General features: G+C 38.8%; 1 protein-coding gene across 1 annotated transcript; it reads left to right on the top strand.

Annotated features, from left to right (window-relative positions):
- Positions 1-474: 474 nt before the first annotated feature.
- TBPL2 (TATA-box binding protein like 2) lies at positions 475-23324 on the top strand (the record flags this gene model as incomplete). The annotated part of the gene is made up of 7 exons (XM_081047264.1): positions 475-528; positions 2517-2971; positions 3603-3690; positions 6187-6278; positions 9677-9844; positions 13670-13764; positions 23248-23324. 7 exons carry the CDS (start codon positions 475-477, stop codon positions 23322-23324), a joined length of 1029 nt encoding a protein of 342 aa, XP_080903390.1.
- Positions 23325-23358: the final 34 nt, after the last annotated feature.

Genomic DNA, 23358 nt, shown 5'->3' with positions numbered 1-23358 from the left:
TTTTATACTACTAACACCGAGATCTCTCCTTCGGGAGGAAAGGACCGCATTTGCAAAAGTGAAGGCAATCTCCCGATTTGCAGCCTGAGTTGCTTCTCAGCTGTGGGCAAGCGCGTTGATTGCACCATGGCCAGGAGCCTCTGCCCTCTCCAACCCCAGCCCCAGCCCTCCTCTTTCTAGTGACCGGTGGACCTAGGAGGAGTTCTGCATCTCCCTCCCTGACTTATTAATCTACTCGCGCTGTCTGCAGGAGCACGAACTGGGCGGAGGTTGAGGTCGGCCGCGTCCAAACCCAGGCCCCGTCCAAACCCAGGCCCCGACCCCTCAGCACCCAGGCCCCGCCTCGCCGCGTGCAGCCGCGAGGCTGATAAATGGCTTGTGAGCCCCGCGCGCCTCGGCGGGCTCCGCAGTAAGTCGACCCGCCTAGGCTTCCCCCATCTGCTCCCACCCCACCCAGGAGTGGGACCTCCGCGCATGGAGGAGGAGGAGACGTACCTGCAGTTCTACCTGAACCAGTGCGCTGCCCAGGTGAGCCTGGAAGCTGCCGCACTGTCCGAGTCGGGGCCAAGATTTATCCAAGATTTTGGATAAATTTGGATAGATTTTGGACGCCGATTTTACCCGGCGTCCCTGCTCCATTGCCAGGTCGTGCGCTGCAAGGGCTTTGCCTTCCTTAGCTCTTAAACTCCGAGCGACCCTAAGCGGTGGGTTCGGTTGAAAAATAGGAGCTTGGAGAGGTGAAATAACTTGCCCCAGCTTGCCAACCAGAGCTCGCACGTGGTCTAGTGTGAAGCCACTATGTGAATTGGAGGCACCTGTGGCTTCTTTCCATTTGTGACTCTTAAGTTTTGGGTTGTTTAATTTTAAACACGTTTAGAGTCAAGCATTGTAGAAAAGAGAGGACGGAGTCTTCAAAACAAGAAAAGCAAGAGAGCAACTTATTGGCTGGGGCGGGATGGGGGCGGGGAGGGAGCGTAAACAGATAATGAAAATAGTGAAGTCCAAAAATAGTGAAGTCCAGTGGCGTTTAACGTAGTAGAGGAGAGCCCACGCAGTAAAGGTGCTGGGGAAGATGAGTTATGTTCTGCAAGGATGCAATGAATATTCCGTAAGTAAATCCTCAGAAGTGTGTTCCTATAGGTAAACTGGGAAGGAGGCCGCCATAAAACATCCCTCTTCCATATCTTGTTGCCATTGCCTTAAATTCCTTGTTGAAGTTTGGTTTCCTTAGGTGAGACCTTTGCCTCTGGCTGAAATGCTACAATGGGGAAAAGGCGGAGACACTGATGTTGCAGATATTGGTGCTTTAGTGTAAATTAATTGGCTGATGAGAGCCTTTCCAGCTAGGAAGGGAGAGGCCAAGGAAACAATGGGGAGGAGTCAGGGCCATTGTCCCTGTCTCACTTTTATTAGGGCCAATCTTTGGGGTGGGGGTGGGAGATATGGGGGGTAATGAAGTAAGGCCAAAAAAGTGAAGTAAGGCCAAAAAAATCCTATTTCAAGAGAATTACTGCTTTCTTCTGTGTTTCCTTTGAACAATTAGTCACCCCTGCCATCTGCTGGACTTGTAGTACCAGAGCAATTCTACACCATCAAGCCAGACATTTTATCTTAGATGAGGTAGCTTTGTCACCGAGAAGATAACAAAGATACTAAGAGGCATTTGTGACTTCTCAGTTGTCAGAAGTAAGATCTTCTAAGGGATGAGGTTATCCTGCAAGCAGTGCTTAAAATCTAAAATTTCAGCCTGCGACTTGAACAAAGCAGGTGGTAATATGTGTACCAAGGTAATCCATTTTTTCCATAAGAAAGCCATGAATTTTACATTAGCTGCTTCCCTCATTACACACCTCATTCCCTCAGTTGCTGGTAATGGAAGTTGAGCAGTCGTCCCTGGACTGGAAATACAATACATTGATTTAAACTATTCTTGCCGCTTAAATTTCAGTAACTTTTTCCAATTGACAATTCCAGTCATGAGAACGCTTTTTTATCTCTCTTTTGACTGGAAGGAATAACCATGAGTCCCTTAGTGGAGTCCTGATTAGCACTCAAGCTGTATCTTAAACTTCCTTCACGTATCGTTCTATTTCAAATATGAATTTAAAAGTCTAAGAAAGAACTTTACATCAGCTAAAGTTTATAATCAATTTAAAGTGTACAGTAAATCTGTTCTCTTCAAAGTACTCACAAGTTAGAGCATGGTGGCTCAATTGCCTCTATTACAAAATTGGATTTCGAGTGGCAACTTAGTACGGATCTAACTAACATGGGACAAACATTTTATGCAAAATGCTTTTTCTGCGTGTTCAGATGTACTTTCCAGTATCTATTACGCGTGCTATAATGCGTACCATTCAGTGATACTTGGTGGAGACATGCAGGGCATGAATATCAGCTGTCTTGAACTGCCTCTCATCCTGAACACATTGCCTGCCGGCCGTGGCAGTATCCCTTTGATGGGACATGCTGTTGTGTTCACTGTGTTTTGTTTCTCTGTTTTGGGAACGGCCTAGGATGACTTCATCCCACCTGGGTTGCCCCTGCTCAGCCCAGTTGCACCTGAGGATGTGTACATATCTGATTCATGCAACCCAGAGACTGCATTTAATTCACATCTTGAAGAAGTCAAAGAAACATCCGGTGATTTTTCATCTGTGGATCTTAGCTTCTTACCAGATGAACTTACCCAAGAAAATAAAGACCAGACTGTCATTAGAAGCAAGCATGAAATTGATGAAAATTGTAAAACTCAAAGTCTGCAGAGTAGGCTGCCATTATCCAGCCAACAGGATGTAGGCCTGGGCTTAAACAGCAGCAGTTCATCAGAGTCCCGTGCACCTCTGCCCCCTGGTGATGCTAACTCAGTCCATCCCTCTGAGAAACCAAACTCCTTGTCTCTGGCGTCCATAACTCCCATGACACCAATGACCCCTTTTTCAGAATGTTCTGGAATTGTGCCTCAACTCCAGTAAGTTGGTTTTTCGGGTTTTGTTTTTTGTTTGTTTTTAATGAGTGATCCTTCTGGGTACACATTTCATATTCCTGAATGTGATGACAACTAATTGCAGGATAATAGTGTAGGGAAGAGAATTTCAGATTTTATCATTCTTTATCAGTTCTTAATAAACTGTGCCTTTAGACAGTTTGGTTATCTGTAAAATGAAGCACTAATTCTCCATCTCTTAAGTGGGGATTAGGGTATCTACATTCTTGAAAGATTATATTGTTTATACCAAAGCACTGAGTTGCTGAAAATTGTGGTTGGTCTTGGATAAACCTGAAGAATATAAAGACGTAAAATTGAATTCGATTTGCAGATTGATTTGGAATTGTGCTTTCTATTTTGAAACACAGTTTTGAAAAAGATTTAGAAGATTTAATTTTAGTCAGCTAGTCATGAAATTTTAAGAAAAGCTATTTTAGTGTTTGGGGATTTTTACATTTTACTAGGGACCATGTTACTATGTATTTCACATTTAGAATAATCCTTGCCCTAGGAAGTCACTAATTTACAACCTTTGAAATTTTGAAGTTAGTGTTCTAATTCTTTCTTACTTTTTATATCTGATATAATTTTCTAAGTTGACTTACTTCTCTAGGAATATAGTTTCCACTGCAAACCTGGCCTGTAAATTGGATCTTAAGAAAATAGCTTTGCATGCCAAAAATGCAGAATATAACCCAAAGGTAAGATTTCTCAGTATTTCTTTCAATTAGCTTCTATTTCGATTTACTTTCCTGTATGTGATCATGATTTTGACTCATTCCTTTGTTTTTATTTTTTTAAAAAAAACCATGAGTGTAAAAAGCTTTTGGCAAGTCAAAAGGCTAATTGCCTCATTCTCTGTTTTGAAGTTCTAAATAATCTCATTTTCTGTGCTGAATAAAGCAGTGATTGAGCAGTTCCTAAAAGTTAAGATCTTTCCCTTGCATTCATTCAAAAGATTGTTTCCGTTTGACTGTTTTCCGCCTGACGATGGGGCTGCTAACTTTCTAAACTGCCATGATATTTCTGGAAATAATTTTTTCTAAATGTTGTCCCACCTAGCTGGCACTTGTGTATTTTCCCTGTTACAATTTCTCTTTGAGAAAGCCAAATTTTTTTAAGTGTAAAGTTCAAGCTTCTACTTACTAATGTAAGATTTAGGATTTTTTCCCCTTAAAGTTTAATAAATCAATTCTTTCTCGTGTCCTGCCAAAGCCAGGCATCCCATTTTCAATGGCTTGTTTACCTCAGAAATAGATTTGTTAATTCGATCAACATTTAACAATTTGGCAGACTCTGTACGTAGATAGGAGTACAAAAATGAGTAAGACCTGGTTCCTGCTAGGAAAAATTTCACTGTCTTGGGTGGCAGAGGATTTATAGAGTTAGACTGAAAAAACGACCATATTAGTAGGGATCCTGAGGACGTTGCCAGTATCAACTATTGATGGATTATTTGCTTTTGCTGCTGTGGTAGTGTTGTTGCTGACATCTGAATTCAAATGTTACCTGAATGTTACCCAAATGCTGGATAGCTTTCCTTTTTATATTTCATGTAGCTGGCTACCATGAGGATGGAAACAATGAGATTCTTATGGCTGCTGCAATGATTAACCACACTATTGAGCAATCTGCATTTTAAGCATATTTTGTTCTCCACCATCCTCAGCTCTCCCTTCATTTTTATTTTAGTGTATAGGACCTGTCCAAACTTGGACTTGACAGCCAAAAAAATTGTGTCTTAGCACTTAAGCTACTATAATTATTTAACAAAATGAATACCGGGTGAGAGTGCTATCTTTCTAGTAAACACTTGGAAATCTTGACTAGGATCTGATCAACTCTGTGTAGTTTTAACTCAGGGTTCTTTTACCATCTGCCAGTGCTTCAAATCTGAAATTGTCAGTTTTTGGTCCTGTGGAGTACTACACATGGAATTTATAGTCTTGTGTAGTGCCCATACCAGTTTCCTTCCCAGCTTAATTGGGTGGGGGAGGAGAGGCGGAGAGGTGAGGAGGGGAAGGAACTGTCTGTGTAGGACCAGTAGGAAAAGTAGGTCATTGAGTGACATGTCATGTGGCAGGCCAGTGGTGCTCAGCCCTCGCCTGCATCAGCACCACTAGACTTGCCTGTACTGCTGATCTGTGGACCACACGTTGAGAACGACTGTGCAAAATCAACTTTTTGTCGTTCATCTTCAGCATGCCTCTCTCTCTCTATAGATAGATAGATAGATAGATAGATAGATAGATAGATAGATAGATAGATAGATAGATAGATAGATAATAGATAGATATAGATATAGATATATATTCTATGTTTTGGCTGCTTTTTAGTATATTCTAGAGTCTTGACATTTTTCTCCTGTAACATTTTTCTCTCCCAAAGATTCTTTGAAAGGAAAAGGAAGTATTTCAAAGTAAAAAGCACAGTCAGATTAGTAGTAGTTTTTAAATCTCAACTTTGCTGTAATGTTGAAAGTTGAGGGCCTGCCTGGTGGCTCAGGTGGTTGGAGCTCCATGTTCCTAACTCCCAGATCAGTGGTTCGATTCCCACATGGGCCAGTGAGCTAAGCTAAGCTGGTGAACAATACCTCTACAGCTAAGATGGTGAACAACAGCTCTCCCTGGAGCTGGGCTGCTGTGTGCTGTGGTGGGCTATGGCTGGCAGCCAGTGTGAGTAGCCAGCAAGAGCGGCCTGCAACCAGCTGGAGCGCAAGGCTCATAATACCAGCATGGGCCCGGGACCTGTGTCCTACACAACTAGACTGAGAAACAAGGGCTTGAACCAGAGTGGGGGGCGAGGAGGAAGAAAGGGGGGGAAGTTGAATAACCACTTAGTTTCCCTGTGCACTAAATCGGTATAATAATGGACTCACCTGAGTCCTGTTAGGAGAATAGATGAGACAAAACCTGTAAAGCTCTTAGAAGAGGGCCTGAAACATAACAGGCACTCAAATTTTAGCTTTACTGTTGTTATTCTTACCTTATTTCTAAAGATATTTTAGAAGTACATTTTAGAATCATGACCGTTTTTGTTAGTTAATCTTAATGTGGGGAGAACAGACCCAGACATTTTTTAGTTTTCCCATCTAATCTCAGTTTATTCAACACTGTTTTCATGTCCAGCTCAGCTTTTCAACTGGCACAGTGTTAACTCTAGCAGAAGCTCATTGTCCTTTTGTCTTCTGTGTATAGAGGTTTGCTGCTGTCATAATGCGGATCCGAGAGCCCAGGACAACAGCCCTTATATTTAGCTCTGGGAAAATGGTCTGCACAGGAGCCAAAAGGTATGAGGAAGGACCCCCTTGCCCCCACCCCTGACCAGACAAAGAATTCAGTATGCAAAACAAGGAAGGATAGCATTAATGTTCTAAAACACATAGCAGATGCAAAATACTTTGCTACAGAGTTAAATTCATACAATGCCAAATTTTGGATTAAAAACATTCAGCTTCATGATACTGACAGGATACTTTACAGTTCACTAGACTGTTATAACTTGTTTTTAAGGTGCATTAAAAAGAAAATAAGCCACAGTAGTGATAAAGCCTGTTATACACACCTGGCGAAGTAGTTCCTGTGTCCTTTTCCTCATTGCCGATAAATGGATAGAACTTTTTAGAGGGAAATTAGACATTTTTTGACCATTAGCTTGAGCATTAGCTCTGGAGGCATCTCTTAAAAGGCTCGTGTTTCCGGATCTCACGCAGAGAAAGCCCTGTGCTGTGCTGATGTGGATCCTTTCACCCTAAAACTGTAGTGGGGGAGCTGCTCGTCCCTCTAAGTGTTACAAATGAGTAGCAAATTGTCCTTCTAAAAGGCTGTGCCAATTTTCCCTCCTTCTAGAGATGTGCCGAGTCGTCACTTTCTCCAGTGAACACTGGGTGTTAATGTTTTTTTATATTTTCCAAATTGATTGGCAAAAAAGTTTTGTTTTAATTACATTTCTTTGATTTACTAGTGATACTAATTTTTCATAAGCTTGTAAACTGCCTATTGTGTCTTTTGCCCAATATTCTGTGAAGATATTTGTCTTTTAGTATTTTCACCATTTAGTACTGTAAATATTTTTTCCCAGATTATTGTTAATGGGATTTTATAATGTAGGATTTTGGGATTTTTTTTCCCACCCAATTTAGGTTTTTTGTGTCTATAGTCAGTCTATTCGGGGTTTTTTTCTTTATGGTTTCAATGTTTGGTTTCATGCTTAGAAAGACATTCCCCATGCACATTACATCAATATTGACTTCCATATATTTTTCTGGCCTTTTTCAGGTCCTGTTTTTTTATGCAGGTAGGGAAGTTAATGTTTTATTCTTCTAGAGCTTTTTCTAGATAATGGAAATGTCCTATGTCTGTCCCATCCAATGTGGTAACCCCTAGTCACATGTGGCTGTCGGGCACTTAAAATATGGCTAACACAATGGAGGGACTCAATTTTTTATTTAATTTTAATTAATTTAAATTTAAATAGCTACGTGTGGTCAGTGGCTACCATATTGGGCAGAGCAGGTCTTAGGATTTTATTTCAATGCAAAATAAACAATTTTTTTTCAAATGGCCAGTCAGTGCCCTGAAACATTTATTGAAGAATCCATTCTTACTCCATTCCGCCCCCCACACAGGTTTTTACAAGTTAAGTTTTTACATGTATCTGAGTAATTTGGGGGCTTTCCCTTCTGTTGATCCATATGTGTGTCTTTTGACCTAGAAATCTCCATCGTTATGTCATTGGACAACTCTGCAAGATATCTGCAAGGATGTTCATTTCAGCATTGTTTAAAACAGGGGAGAAACAAATATCTAGAAATGGAGTTTTGATTCGATCATAGAATAAAATTATATTTAGCCATTAAAATACACACACGTATATTGATTTAGAAGGCTGGTCAAATCGTGTCAAGTTGGGGGAGGGGGAGCAGGCCACTACATAGTAGGTTGGTTATCCAATTTTCACTTTCAAATATGCTCATATTATACACACGTTCATGCGTATCTTTCCCTATCTGAATTTATTTAGTTCCTAAAAGCTGATAATGAAAGCTCGGATAGTGAATTCATATAGTAGGAGATACAGTTACCCAAATCTATCTGGCTCTTGAGTTTTGGATAAAGAGTTGTGAACGTTTGGTTAATATAAGAGATAGAAGAATTATCCCCACAAATTTATCCAAACCTATTGTCTTTAGTTGTTATAACCGGAGTTTGCATGGTGATGGACACTTGTGTTTGCACAGAAAAAGTACAGAAGGGTCAAATTTATCAAATTTTCACCACTGCTGGTGACATTTCAAGGTTCTCAATCTATTTTCTAATGTTTGTACAAGAACATGTACGTAGACTTTAACTGTAGTTGTTTGAATGGAAATTTCTGTGTGATATTCACAGCTAACATCCCAAGAAACTACAGGGCTAGGCAAACTCTTGAAATTTAACCTTATAAACATACAGGAAATGGAATGGGTCAATTAGGCAAAATGTAATTTTTCAAAATGCAAACAATTTCACTAATTTGGGGGACATGGCCTTCCTAGGGACATTTCAGGAGTTCCAAGTGAGTGAGGAGAATCCACATGAAGGAGGTGAATATGTGAAGTAATTAATACAATTAAGAGGGGGCTGTGTTGTGAAGATCCAGACAGGAAAGAGAATGGAACATTTCCATTGGTCCAGTAAACAGCAAGTTCCATCTGGGTTTTCTTTCAGGTGCTTCTGATTTTCAGCTTAAAGATGGGATCAACCCATAAGAGAGGGTGGAATTCCTATGATTCACCCACCAGGTGTTGGCCCTGTTTGGCAACCCCTGCTTTTTATTATTTTGTTTGGGCAATGACCGTTGAAAAGTATCTAATGAAAAATAAAGCCTCAAATCTCAAGATTTCACATAGGGTTGGAGTAGGACAAACACTTAGAAGAAGATAGCCACAAAGTTGGATGAATTTCTTTCTTTCTCATATTGGGTATGAGCTGAATGACAGTTGTGTGAGAAAGACTGAGCAGAATTGGGCAGGTTTTGAGATTTTTTTTTTTTAATTTGTCCCATAAAGACCCAAGTTTTGACATCATGTCTCTGCCACTCAGTTGGCATATATCTTATTTCCTCATGTTGATTTTTTCTGTATGCATGCGTCCTTATTTTTGTTGCTGTGGTTCCCATCTAAATGGCACACACTGTTAGACCAGATGGATGATTCTCAAACTTTAGTGAGCATCAAATCACCGGAGGGCTTGTTAAAACACAGATTGCTGGGCCCCATCCCAGAGTGTCTGCCCCTCTGGGGTGGGAACTGAGACTCTGCATTTCTCACAAGTTCTCAAGTGGTGATGCTACTGCCGGTTTAATGACCCAGTTTGAGAACCAGTAGAATAGTTAACTTTATCTAACAGCACTTAAAACAAGTAAAAGGAAAAGATACCTTATATATGATAGATGACAAATTAATACAAAAATCGGTTTATGATTCAGTTCAACAACTGTGCTTGGTACCATATCTTCTAGGTGCTAGAGACAAAAGCAGGGGTGTTAGGTCATCATCCTCCAAGGCTATGGGCTTGTAGTTAGTATACATGGAAAGATAGACATGGTACAAATCGTACAAGTACGATCAGAGTAGTGTGCATACAGCCCCAGGCACATGGAGGACATGGTGATTAGACATCTTTAAACACGTTTGCCCCTCCTCAGTGAAGAGCAGTCTCGACTTGCTGCGAGAAAGTATGCTCGTGTGGTGCAGAAGCTTGGCTTCCCTGCCAGATTCCTCGATTTTAAAATTCAGAACATGGTTGGAAGCTGTGATGTGAGATTTCCCATCAGGCTGGAAGGTTTGGTGCTAACCCATCAGCAGTTCAGTAGGTATGATGGTTATATAACATAACTTTGAGTTTACTATGTTGTTCAAGTTGTATATTATGGGCTGTTTATATAATGTATCTTTTAGAGGAAGTGTAATTTGGGGGTAAAGGCACAATAGGTGATTAGGGCTAAGATGATATGCCTAAATCCTTATTGGTTACCAGATATGTCCAGTTTTTTGATATGGCAGGTTTCAAAGTTATATTGAATAGTGATCACCTGGACATCTTATTAAACCATTCCTGCTCGGGCTGCAGCACCAGAGATTTTGCTTGAATTTGCAGGTCTAACAAGTCCACAGGTGATGCTAGTGCTACTGGCCAGTGGCCCACACATTGAGACCCACTAATGTACAGATTCTGAAACAGCACACCTGGCTTGGGGGTGATGGTGGTGGATGGAAGAGAAGGGGTATGAGTGGGGGGTAGGCAAGTCAGAAAGAGCTGACAGCTGGTGAGGGGAGAACGGGTTGGAGAGAAGATGGAAAACGTATGACCACAGCACATCCTATGAAGGCAATCCTGTCTAGCTTTTGTCCTGTTTTTTTGAGAGTTTTCTTTGTGTGTGTGTAGCTGTAGCCCCCACCACAGTTTCTTCTTCAGTGTACTCATATTCCTAGGGAAGTATGTCCCGCCAGCCTGGTTTCTTCAAATGTAACTTCCCACCTCAACAGCAAATGCTTCTCCTCCTCCCTGAGCCGCTTTGCTGCATCTCCCATCCTTCTCAGGCCCTAGAGAACAGTGATGGAGGTTGACTGAGCAACTGCAAATCCCACCCCTCCCTTGGGACATACTTTTGGGCCAAGGCACTTGAACTGGCTTAGAATCACAGATGCTCTTAAATTCTCTTGATCTAGCTTGAACTTAAACCCTTTCACTGCAACACTTTTCCTTCTCTTTGCCTTTGAGCAACCATTCTGCTTGATAAAGTAGATAGGGATCGTGTAACTATGCTTTCTCTAATATTTGTTAGCTTTCCTTTGAGACATGATCTGAACAGAAGTTAAAAACTGTTTTTTCCCTAACTTTTTAAAAATTTTAGTTCATACTGAGATTTAGCTTTTATGATATTCTTCAGGAAATGTTTGCTTTCTCCTTGATTGTATTCTATTTTTCCCCTGCATTAATTTTTTTCATCGTATGCTTATAGAGTGTTCAGGATGTACCTAGAGTTCCCTGGGAAGCCCCCACCCCGCCGCCCCTTGCAAGACATATTGCCTCTGTAGGTATCTTTTTCTTTCTTCAATCTTAGGATAATTTGTAGATTCATAGTAAAAACCTTCATTTTTAAGAGTCTTTCAACCCATGAGCCATCTTATCTTCCAGATTCTCAACCATGGGCCTCTAGTTCATTTTTCTCTGAACCAACTTTTTCTGAACATATGAAAGATCTCTGCCTGAATTCTAAGGTACATGTCTATATTAGACTTAGCATTCCCCTTTCTGGCCACTTAGGGCTCTAAAATGATGTGTGCAATTCCGGCCAAGTTTCATTTCTTTTCTTTTTCACAAACATTGCAGATCAGATTTTAAATCTAGAACGACCCTTGCCACTACTTCCATCTTCTGAAAGATAAAATTGCCAGTCGGACAAGAAGATAATTGATCAGATGCACTGCTTTTAGCCACTTGGAACGGGCCTATTACTGTTCTGTCTTCCTTCTCAGACAGTGTTATGATCTCATCCACCTTTTTATTTTAATTTGACAAGGAAGCTGGCTTTGTATTCCCATAGCTTTCCCATTCTAGTCTCGTTCTTGCTTCCCCAAATACTCTCCATCCAGCCACCCTCCTAGGTTATGGATCACAACTCCCGTGTGTGTGTGTGTCTGAGAGAGAGATTGGGGTACTAAAACTCCTTTTTTCAGCAGGTTTTATCTTTAAACTGAGGCCTCTCTTTAGTTGCCCATAGCCCTGTGGGGAGCCATGGCACACATCAGTTATAATTATCAGATCAAGTTTGCCTTATGTTAAAACTTCCAAGTTCATTTGATTTCCCAGGTTCTACAACTTTGTATTGATGAACCTCTGATAATACAAATATCTCCTTGTCACTAGGCACCTTCTCCATCAATCTCCCTATGCTATAATTGTTTTCAGTTTTCCCTGAGCATTTTTCTCCCTTCCCTACAATTTTAAAGTCAAAGATATCCTGATAATAAATATTTCTTAAATGAATAAAATCTAGGTCGCTACCGTGTAGTAGATGGTACGGTGACAGTGACAGTCAGTACAGCCACAGTCCCTTGCCTTCATGGACTTCCCTGTCTGAAAGGGAAGACACACAGCCAAAGACAGTCATGAAATAGGGTAACTGCGAAGGTGAACACCCCTTGAGCTCTGGTTCCATCAAATGGGATACTTAAAGGAGCTGGCGAGATGCGGAGGGCGAGGAAAACTTCTTAAGGGAAGAGATATGTAAGCTGAGACTTGCACAGTGAGTCAAATTGGGGTTGGCCAACAGATTGGCATGTGTGTGGTATTCTTGATCCTCATGAAGTGTTTTTGTAACCAAAACCTCTTTTTCTTGTTTCTGCCTCAACCTTCTTTTGAAATGAAGCAGAGACTAAATGAAGTAAATCTTTAATTGGTACGTTACTATGCTGGCACCTTAAAACCACGGTTCTGAAAGCCAACTGCAGTTCACCATCATGTACATACTTATGTTTTCTTTTCCATCTTACAGTCCTAAGATTCAGCTGGAAAATCAAATGGAAACATTCCTTTTATGCCCCCAGCTTTCACTTTCTTGGCTCAAACCTCGTAGGTCCCAAAGGGTTTTCCAAGGCTCCAGCTGGTCCCAGTGTGGGAAGTGGTCCGTGGGTAGAAGTCTTGACAGGCTTTCTCAAATAAGGTGGAATGATGTTGCAGGAAGACAAGTACACCCATAGCAACCTCCAAATAGGTACTTCAGAAGGGTGGGCACTGTGATGCCTCTTTCTGGTGCCAATAAGAGGTTTTACATCTGCCGTTGTATGGGTCTTATCATTGCAGATGGAATGGAGTCATTTCACGTCATCTGGATTCAACCTTTAAGTGCAAAGATTCATGTGTATTATAGTGTTCCATTTCTCGGTTTTCTTATAGTCATTCTCCATTAGCCATTGTTGTGAGAAAAGTTTTATCAGCTTCCTCTTACTTCCTGACTTCTTTTTTATAGGTCCATCAAGTCTTTGTAGTTCTCTCCCCTCTTCTCTACGCTAGAATATAGAGAAATTTAGCCCTATCATCTTTTGCTCCGTGGGGAAGCCAGCCTATGTTTAGTAGTAAATAGTGAGTTACTATTTACAGCAACAAATCCTGAATTTTTAAAACTTGGGATAGTTTAGTTTTATTTCATTGTAGAGTACCTGTCCAAAGACAAATAACAGTGGTCTAGAAATTTTTTTTAGATTCTGTCAGCTAAAAATGTTAACTTTAGCAGTTTATAAATGCATACAAAATAGGCTCATTATTGGGGGAACTTGAAAAATTTATAAAATGTGTTTATTTACATTGACAGACTTTTTTTTGAAAGATGGAGAACATTTAACCAACAAGATCTTAATACATTAAATCTGATGCCCTAAGTTACCTTAATTTCTAATAGCTTCAGATAGCTTGCACTTGGAAAATATATGACCAAAAATGAATTCTGTTCTTGACTGCAACGAGAAATTACCTGCGGCACTTAGGACTACTTTTATCAAGATGGCCAAAAGGTTTTTGGCAAAATAGATTTTTAAAACTGCTTTAATATGCAGCTTTAAATATCCTGGGTCTCAAATATTATGGGAAAGTAGTTGAATAGTGCTATTTTTAACTTTTTCCCTTTATGTCTTAACAGTTATGAACCTGAACTGTTTCCTGGCCTTATTTATAGAATGGTAAAGCCACGAATTGTATTGCTTATCTTCGTATCTGGAAAAGTTGTGTTGACAGGTAAGTTCTAAGATTATTTTCTGACTTTCATAAAATTCATTAGCTATGCATGTACTTTGCTTTTCCTTTTACACAGCTTTATTCAGGATTATAAAGTAATTCTTACTATTACAAAATGTCTGAAAAAAAATGCAAAGTAGAAAAGAATATAACATTGCCCATCAGTCCTAATACCCAAAACAATGTAACATTTTTTCATGTTTTTATGTCAGTTTGATATGTAAAATCATCTTTACAGCCTGCTTTTTTCTTAACCATTATAACATATGTAGCTTAACTCATTGTTATAAAGTCTTCATGAAAGCTTTTAACAGCTGCGCAATGTTCGAACACAGGTCAGCCAACCTTTTTCTGTAAAGGGCCATGTGCTAAATATTTTAGGCTTTGTGGACCATTGCCTTTCTCTGTCCCCACAACCAAACTTTGCCATTGCAGTGCCTAAGTAGCTACAGGCAAGGCATTACATAAAGGAAAGGATTATGAAATGAGAATTCAACATAATTCACACAATTTATATGTGTCATGTAATATTCTTCCTTTTTTAAAAAAATTTGTCCGCAACCTTTTAAAACATAAAAATTATTCGTAACTCCTGGGCTATTTCCAAACAGGTAGCAGACTAGATTTGGCCAGCAGGCCTAAGCTTCCCAGCCTCTGTTCTAACATGTTATTATATCAAACTTATTCTCCTATTGTCAGGTGTTTAAATGTCCCTTCTTTGTCTGCTGCTTATAAATGGCACAAACATTTGGTTATTTTTATGTGTAGAGAATTATTTTATTATTGTGGGTGCTCAGAAATGGAATTTTTGTTTAAGGATATGACCATTTTTAAGGTTCTTAGTACAAATTACCAAATTGTTTTTGAAGGGATATACAATATAGTTCTCCTATATCACACATTCCTATCAACAGTGTAACTAAGTATCTTTTAAAAACTCTCAGCCACATTCAAAACAAAATAGTACAAAAAACAAAACTTTATAAGTGAAAATTATCTCACTGCTTTAACCTCCCTGATAATCAGAAATAGAAATTGATCACGTTTCACTAATCCAATAAACAACATTTTATCTTTTGTAAATAGTGTATACATAACATTCCTTTTGCCCACTTAGTTTTTATTAGTTTGTTCCTAAGGATCTGTATAAGTTTACCATATTATTAAAAAATTACTATTTACTATATTTATGACTTTTTCCTGGTGACTTTTACATAAAGAAGGGTTTTTAAAATGCTTGGAGTAAATGGTTCAGACTCTTTTCCATACCATTCTACTGAAATTTGCTATTTTTGTCTGACATTTTACACATTTTACTCTTCTCTGCCAAAATGAATGCCAAGTTTATATGGCATGAGCCAAATTGATCCCCATGCCCCATCCCTAAATAGCTAGCAAGCCATCTGAACATTACATATTCTTCTCCACCTTATTAATTTGCAATGACTCTTTTTGACCTTGATATATTCGTCTGTTCTCCAGTTCTGCCTTTGCTTCAGAAGTATACTATGAGAACCCTATTGTATTTATACTACCTTGGTGTAGATGTGCTTTAATTCTAGTGATTTCTCTACCTGATAAAGCTGGGTTTCTCTCATTGCTTCCATTTTTATGTTTCTTAGCTTCTCTTGAATATTTTTGCAAATAAACTTTAGAAATTTATAAAGTCTTGCCCCACCTAAAAAAATAAAATTGAGAGTTTTGCATCATCTGAGTTAGAGAAAAATTGGTAGTTATCACTCAGCATCCATCAACACGTAGTGTCTGTTTTTAAGGCTTCTTTTTATAATTCTCAGTTCAGTTTTGTAGTGTGCTTTTCTCTAAGAAATAACAAATGTGTCTTTGAAGTGGGGAAAGCCTATTTGGAATTCAAGAACTTCTTGAATACAGTAAAGCTACAATTCCTTAGATGCTACCAACTTAGAATCTGAAATAATGAAGACCTCCTAGTGATTGACATAAAGGTTATCTCTTACATCCTAAAGGAAGGAGGGAAAGCCTTCCAAGTAACTTGAATAGTATAGATATTGGAGGTCAATATATGCCGTACCTAAGGGAACAAACTTTTCAAGAACTTTGGAAGAATACTTTCATATATATGCTATGTGTCATTACGAATTAGTCTTATTAAAAAGTGCAAATTGCCAAGTATAGGTTAAGTGCTTATAGGTACACAAAAACAAGTTTCTTTAACTATCCTTAATTCAGCTTCCCCATTTGTCCCAAATTAATAGGAAAAAAAGAAAAACGTTCATGTACACATTTGCTAGAAGTTACAAATCACAAAAGCAAAGGATAGTCAACATGCAATACTTAAAACCACCCAATACACTTGCCTTAAAATTTGTTAATGTGTTTAGCACATAGAATAGGCAATGCTAAATTTCATTCTTGCAAAACATAGATCATTACCTTTGTAGAGAAGGAAATGAGATGTAGTAACTGAAAGCCAAGTTTCTACTTACATTACAAAATAAAAGCCAGTCAATGTCTTACTACTGAAATAGGAATATTTATCATCTATTGGGATTTTTCCCCATTTTTGCTTCATTGTCTTAAAGTACTTTACCTAGAACTACATGTTTTAGTTTACTTTTGTTCTAAACTTAGAGACACATGCACCTTTATTTCTTAGAATTTTTATGAAGTCTATAAAGGGTCTTAGCTACCAAGACCCTTTTCACCTGCAAAGGGCTTGAAAACTCAGGGTCCCAATTTTGGGTCCCTGGGGAAAGGAATCAAAGAACCCTGTTTTAGCTTTGCCTCTAGAACCTCAGCTGAGGATGGTCATGGAGAATGTCCAGTGGAGTCCTAGAGGCTCATGTAGTCTAGTCCAACACGGCAAGACCAAGCACTCTGCAGAACTGTTTTGAATGCAAGGTCCCAACAAACGTAAATTTTGCCTAGAAAATGTTAGAGTACTGAAGTTACAGATGCACTTTGATATGACTGGAGACAATAATGGATCCCACCTCTTCCCTAGGTAGGAACTGTAACACCAATGCACATAATAGAAATAAATGGCAATTAGAAATCATGGTATCATGTGCCATTTGCAGGGTTCTTGAAAGTAATTTGTCAATATAAAATTGTCTTCCTCCCCCGAGGAGCCAAAACTGTAGTGACCACGTCCAAGACCACCTCTGAATGTTCTAACTACAGTTAAGTGAGCTGAGGACGAAGCGGCCCTGCTATCCTACTCTGTCATGGTTCCTGACAACAAAAAGCTTAACACAGTTTTCCCAGGTCCATGCTGCTTTTCTATGGCTGATGTGACATCTAGGACCCACGTTTTTTTCTCAAACCATGGTGAAGTGAACAGTATAGCTAAGATCTGCCAGATTAATATACAATGAACAGCAAGTATGTCAACTTTGACTTCTAAGATCAGACATAATAATAGAGTTAGCATATGTTGGGAAATCATGTGCCACGCTCTGTGCTCAGGGCTTTTATGTGGGTTCTAGTTAACTCTGTGAAGTTGTACTTAATACCTCAGTTTCCTCACCTGTAAAATAGGGACAATGGAGAGGTTAAGGAACCTTAACAATGTCAACCAGTTGTATGTGCTGCAGCACAGGTGAGAACTTGAGCAGCCTTGTCCCCGGAGCCTGCCATCTTCATGTCCTTGCCCTGTCCCCCAGCTCTTTTGATGTCTATGAAAACACCTGTGTGGTCTTTTGTGCACCCTTTCCCTAATCCTGCTTGTCAGCTGAAGAAATGATAAATACTCTCTCAGCAGTGAGGCAGCAGGTGTGGCTAAGAGGGTGGACTGTGGAGGCCGACGGTCCAGTCTGAATCCAGGCTTTACTATTTATTGGCTATATGACCTTGGGTGACTTTAAGTTCTCCACCTTGATTTCCATATATGTAAAATGCAGGTGGCTGTAAAAGCTACCTGGTAAGTGTTGTAAGGAAACAAAACCAGTGCCTGGCATAAGGTAAGCATGGTATAAACAGCTATTACTATTACTATCTCGGTGAAAACCTACTCTCATTGCTTTCTCCCTAGCATTGAAAAGACTGGAATTTTACTGTGATGCCTGGACCTGATAACAGGAAATGAAGTCTAAAGAGGCTTTAGTAAAATGCTTCACATTTACTTATTTCCCTGCAGCATGAAAGACTAAGAAGCTGGGTCTTTGTTATTGAAGGTCACTCTAAATTAGCCGGACATTAGTGGCTCTGGAAAAAGAGTAGGTCAGAGAGTAGCATAAAAATGGCAAGAGTGATTTGATTAGTGAGTGGGCCAGAGAGACCAGAATATCCCTGTCAGTCGTTACTGGTAATCGTCCACTAATGGCGATTTAGCATATATTGTAAAACGCATAACTTGAGGGGTTTAATGCCTTTTTTTTTTTTAATTTGTAAGATTTTCACTTGTATGCACACACATGATACCCCTTGGGAAAATAGATGTGTAGTTATGACAGTGTAAGAACAGAATCAGAAAATCCAAGTACTATTGGAAATTGATATTTGGGCTGACTAAGGGATGGGGATAAGCTTACAAACCTTATCGGCAGATGATAGATATTGAATAAACTTTGAGCGCCTACCAGGCACCCATAGTGTTTTAGCTGCTGAGAATATAAAAGCTAATATAACACACTCCCCATTTGGCAGGAATCCAGCCTTGGTGAAAGAGACAGACAAATTATCTGATACCGGCTCTTATAGAACCGAATGATGAGACGTGTACGTGGACCAGCCATCCCAACATCCCAAACACTGACGTACATTCTTCTAGAGCAATAAAAATGGCTTAGATTTTGTAAAATGTTAAGGTTTACAAAGGACTTCTTACAAACCTTCACTTAACCGTTTATAACAACCCTATGAGAAAGGCTATTCTTATTTCATCGGTAAGGAAACTGAAACTCAGAAGGTAAACAATTTGTCTATGATTTCAAAGCTAGTGGTAGAGCTAGCATTTAAGCTCATATCATTTTATCTCAAAGCCAAGTTCTCTCTCCAGTGCACCAGCCACAGAATTTCCACCAATCTTATAAATGGTGTTTATGCTTGTTCAGGTCATTATAACCCGAAGGAAAGGACTGGTAAGTTTTGCTTACAAGGCAAGGGTCATCTAATTGGAGTCTGATGTTACCGATTGGGATGTTTAATTATTGAGTGATTATTAATAAGAGTATGGGGCCAATTTAGGTTCCATTAAAGGTTTTCTGTTGTTTATATATTTTTAATTTTTTTCCAATTACAATTGACATACAATATTAGTTTCAGGTGTACAATGTAGTGATTAGACATTTGTATACCTTATGAAGTGATCACCATGATAAATCTAATACCCACTTGATACCATACATAGTTATTACAGTATTGTTGACTATATTCCCTCTGCTGTACTTTACATATCATGACTATTTTTAAAACTGGAAATTTGTACTTAATCCCTTTCATCTTTTTCACCCATCCTTTGACACACCCCCCCCCCCCAACCTGGCAACCATTAATTCTATCTATGAATTTCTGTTTTGTTTGTTCATTTATATTGCTTTTTTGGATTCTACTAAGTGAAATCATACAGGATTTGTCTTTTCCTGACTGATTTATTTCACTTAGCACAATACCTCCTAGGTCCATCCATGTAATTGAAAATGACAAGATTTCATTCTTTTTTTATTACTGAATAATATGCCATTGTATATATGTACCATACCTTTTTTATCCATTCACCTATTGATGGACACTCATGTCTTAGCTATTGTAAACAATGCTGCAGTGAACATGATGTACGTTTTTGATTTCTTCGAATAAATACCCAGAAATGGAATTGCTGGGTCATAAGGTAGTTATATTTTTAATTTTTTGAGGAACCTCCATACTGTTTTCCATTGTGGCTGTACGAATTTACAATCCCACCAACAGTGCACAAGGGTTCCTTTTTTTCCACATACTCACCAATGCTTGTTTGTTGATTTGTTGATGAAGGCCATTCTGACAGGTATGTCACAATAGCTCATTGTGGTTTTGATTTGCATTTCCCTGATGACTAGTGATGTTGAGCATCTTGTCATGTGTCTGTTGGCCATCTGTTTGTCCTCTTTGGAGAAATGTCTATTCATACCCTCTGCCCGTTTTTTAATCAGATTGTTTGTTTTTTTTTTGATGTTGAGCTATATGGATTCTTTATATATTTTGGATATTAACCCCTTCTTGGATATATTACTTGCAAATATCTTCTCCCATTCATTAGGATGCCTTTTAGTTGATGGTTTCCTTTGTGGAGCAAAAGCTTTTTAGTTGATGTGGTCCCATTTGTTTATTTTTGCTTTTGTTGTCTTTGCTCTGGGAGACATATCAAAAAAAATTGCTAAGATGAATGTCAAACAGTTCATTGCCTATGTTTTGTTCTATGAACTTTATGGTTTCAGATCTTACATTTAAATCTTTAATCCATTTTGAGTTCATTTTTGAGGCTACATTCATTTTTATTTTTGCATGTATCTCTCCAGTTTTTTTAACACCATTTATTGAAGGAACTGTCTTTATACCATTATATATTCTGACTCCTTTATTGTAGCTTAGTTGGCTGTATCAGCATGGGTTTATTTCTGGGCTCTCTATTCTGTTCCATTGATCTGTGCCTGTTTTTATGTCAGTATCATGCTGTTTTGATTACTATGGTCTTGTAGTATAGTTTGATATCCAACTTTGTTCCTTCTCAATATTGCTTGGCTATTTGGGGTCTTTTGTGGTTCCGTATGTGTTTTAGGATTATTTTTCTTAGTTCTGTGAAAAATTCCATTGGTATTTTGATAAGGATTGCAATGAATCTGTAGATTGCTTTGGATTCCCTTAAAGTTTTGACGCCAATATTACAGTAAGGAAATCTGTTGACTAAACTGACCAAACACCTTCAATTTTAACACCCAGTTACAAATCCTAACAATGTTCATTTGATGACTTTTGGTGTAAAGGAAGGAACACTGGGTATACGAGGTCTTCTCCCATAGCTGCTACTCATGATTAAGGGAAGCTTCAACTTCTTGGGCCTCAGTTTTCCCGCATATGAACGAAGAAATTCTACTAGATAATCTCCCTAAAGCTCTTTGTATCTAAAGTTGTTTTCCTATGATATAAAGTAATGATCACTCAATACCCAGTCCCTCGTGGGTGATGGGTATTTTCTCCTCCCCAGGGGATGCCAGTATGTTATACTCTTTGGGTTTGAATACAATGCTTTTAGGTATGATTTCTTTTTCTTTTAAGTGTTATGATAAAACTGAAGTACATGGTTATCCAAAATGCTGGACCTAGACACTCTATTCCTCAATGAAATGTAGAAAGAACCTTGGTTTGGGTTTTTTTGGGGGGGTGGGGAGTGGGAGCGTGTTTGCTATACATACTTCACTGTCTCCTAACAAGAAGGCTGTTCCATTCAAAAGTGTTCAGAAGCCAAAAAAATCCATCACATCAGAGGCAGGGAGTTTTTTACAGTAGTGTTTTACTTACTGCTTCCTCAACTCACTTTTTAATTTCTACAAAACCATTCTCTTTAGAAACTAAAATTTTGGTGTTGTAACTAAAATCTTCTGAGACTTAAGGGGTTTCTCCTACCTCAAAGTACAGTCTCTGTTATTTGTGTCAGTAACTCCCCCTCCTTCCCATTCCACTTCTTTGAGGGTGGAGACTCAGACAGTAAACTCCTTGGCAATGAACAAGTAACCTTTCCCTTTATCTCTTTTAATCTCATAAAGACTTCATATTTTATTCTTAAACAATTTTTTTTAAATTTATCAAAGTAGAATTCACATAACATAAAATTAACCGTCTTAAAGTGAGTAATTCATTGACATTTAGTACATTCACTACCACCACCTCTGTCTAGTCCCAAAACATTTCCATTACTCCAAAATAAAACCTACATCATTAAGCAGTTTCTCCCCGTTTCTCCCTCCCACTATCCCCTGGCAACCACCAGTGGCATTCTGTCTCTATGGATTTGTCTATTCTGGTTATTTCATGTAAATGGAATCACACAATACGTGACCTTTTGTGTCTGGCTTCTTTAACTTAGTTTTTGAAGTATATCTGCATCATAGCCTGTATCAGCACTTAATTCCTTTTCATGGCTGAAAAATATTCTATCATATGGATATACCACAGTTTGGTTTATCCATTCATCTATTGATGTATATGCTCAGGTTGTTTCCCTTTTTGGCTATTATGAATAGCGCTGCAATTAACATGCTTCTACATTCATGTTATTCCTTTGAAGACCTGTTTTCAATTTTCAAGGATATATAGCCAGGAGTGGAATATACCAGGTCATGTGGTAAATTGTATTTTAACTTTTTTGAGGAACCGCCAAACTGTTTTCTATAGTGACTGAACCATTTTACATTCCCATCAGAAATGTATAAGGGTTCCAGTTTCCCCATATCCTTCCCAACATTTGCTGTTTTCCACTTTTTAAAGTATAGCTCATCTTTTAAAGTATGGCTCATCTTCTGAATCCTGATTTCTACCTGCTTCTTAAATCTGGTGATTCTCCTTTAAGTCATTCCGTCATTAGTCCTGTAATTAAACCAGTTCGCCACTTCTCCGAGGTCATTTCTGCTCTTACTGAGCCTTCCTCCTCTCTGACTTCATAGCTCTCAAGTCTATCAAATTAAACTATTCCATTCCTCTTCATGCTAACAGTTTTTATATATTCCTTTCATTAATCTCCTTGCTTCCTTCCCACAATACTATCAGATAATAATTTCCTGGTTAGCTGATAGCGCCATATAAACACAAGTAATTCCAGGCCATAACCCTTAGCCCAGTGGGCCTGCCTAGCTTTGAAGGTGGAAGTAGTTGGTGGTGGTTGGTGGCGGTGAGAGATGAGTAGGGACTCTCTCAAGGGTGGGGACCATGTAGACATGTTTTTCATGTTTCTAATTAACGTTTTTATTCCTTTAATTCCCAGAGCAATTTGTTACAATTAAAGATCTCTTGAAACTTAAGACTCTTAAGGGTGACAGTGGTACAATTTTCCCTCCAATAATCCCTCCCTACACACTGAAATTTAAAACTTTAGCTCCGCTTTGTCTCACTATGTTAGTCAACATTAGGGAATCAAGATGTTAATTAGAGACGAGTGGATCCAAAGGAAGTCCCTTTTGCTGGTAGCTAAGTGCCCACAGGTGCTGATGAAAGTCATGTTCTGGGGTTATGTTCGCGGCACACATAGAGAGAACATTCCATATTTCATACTGAGCCCCGTGTCGCTGAAAATGATCTGATACACCAACATAGTGGAAGTACTAGAAAACTGCTCTAGGGTGTGTGTTTGTGGGAATTTGGATGAAGTCACCAAATTCTTTTGTCTTGACCAGGAATAAATGTCACTTCTCAGGTACACCTAAAGAAATGTCATATTAAAAGTAATTGGAGATGACCATGAAATTTTAGTCTTAAGAAAATTTTGGTATTGTTTTTATGTTAAAGATTTTATAAACTTGGATTTCTTTACAGGTGCCAAAGAACGTTCTGAAATCTATGAAGCATTTGAAAACATCTATCCTATTCTAAAGGGTTTTAAAAAAGCCTGAGTGTATCACTCAACATCTCATAGTATGTTGGTTT

The sequence above is a fragment of the Rhinolophus hipposideros genome (assembly GCF_964194185.1).
Source record: "Rhinolophus hipposideros genome assembly, chromosome: 5".
Classification (NCBI taxonomy): Eukaryota; Metazoa; Chordata; class Mammalia; order Chiroptera; family Rhinolophidae; genus Rhinolophus; species Rhinolophus hipposideros.
Note: the sequence above shows the minus strand (reverse complement) of the source record. Positions and strands in the feature narration are given on the sequence as shown.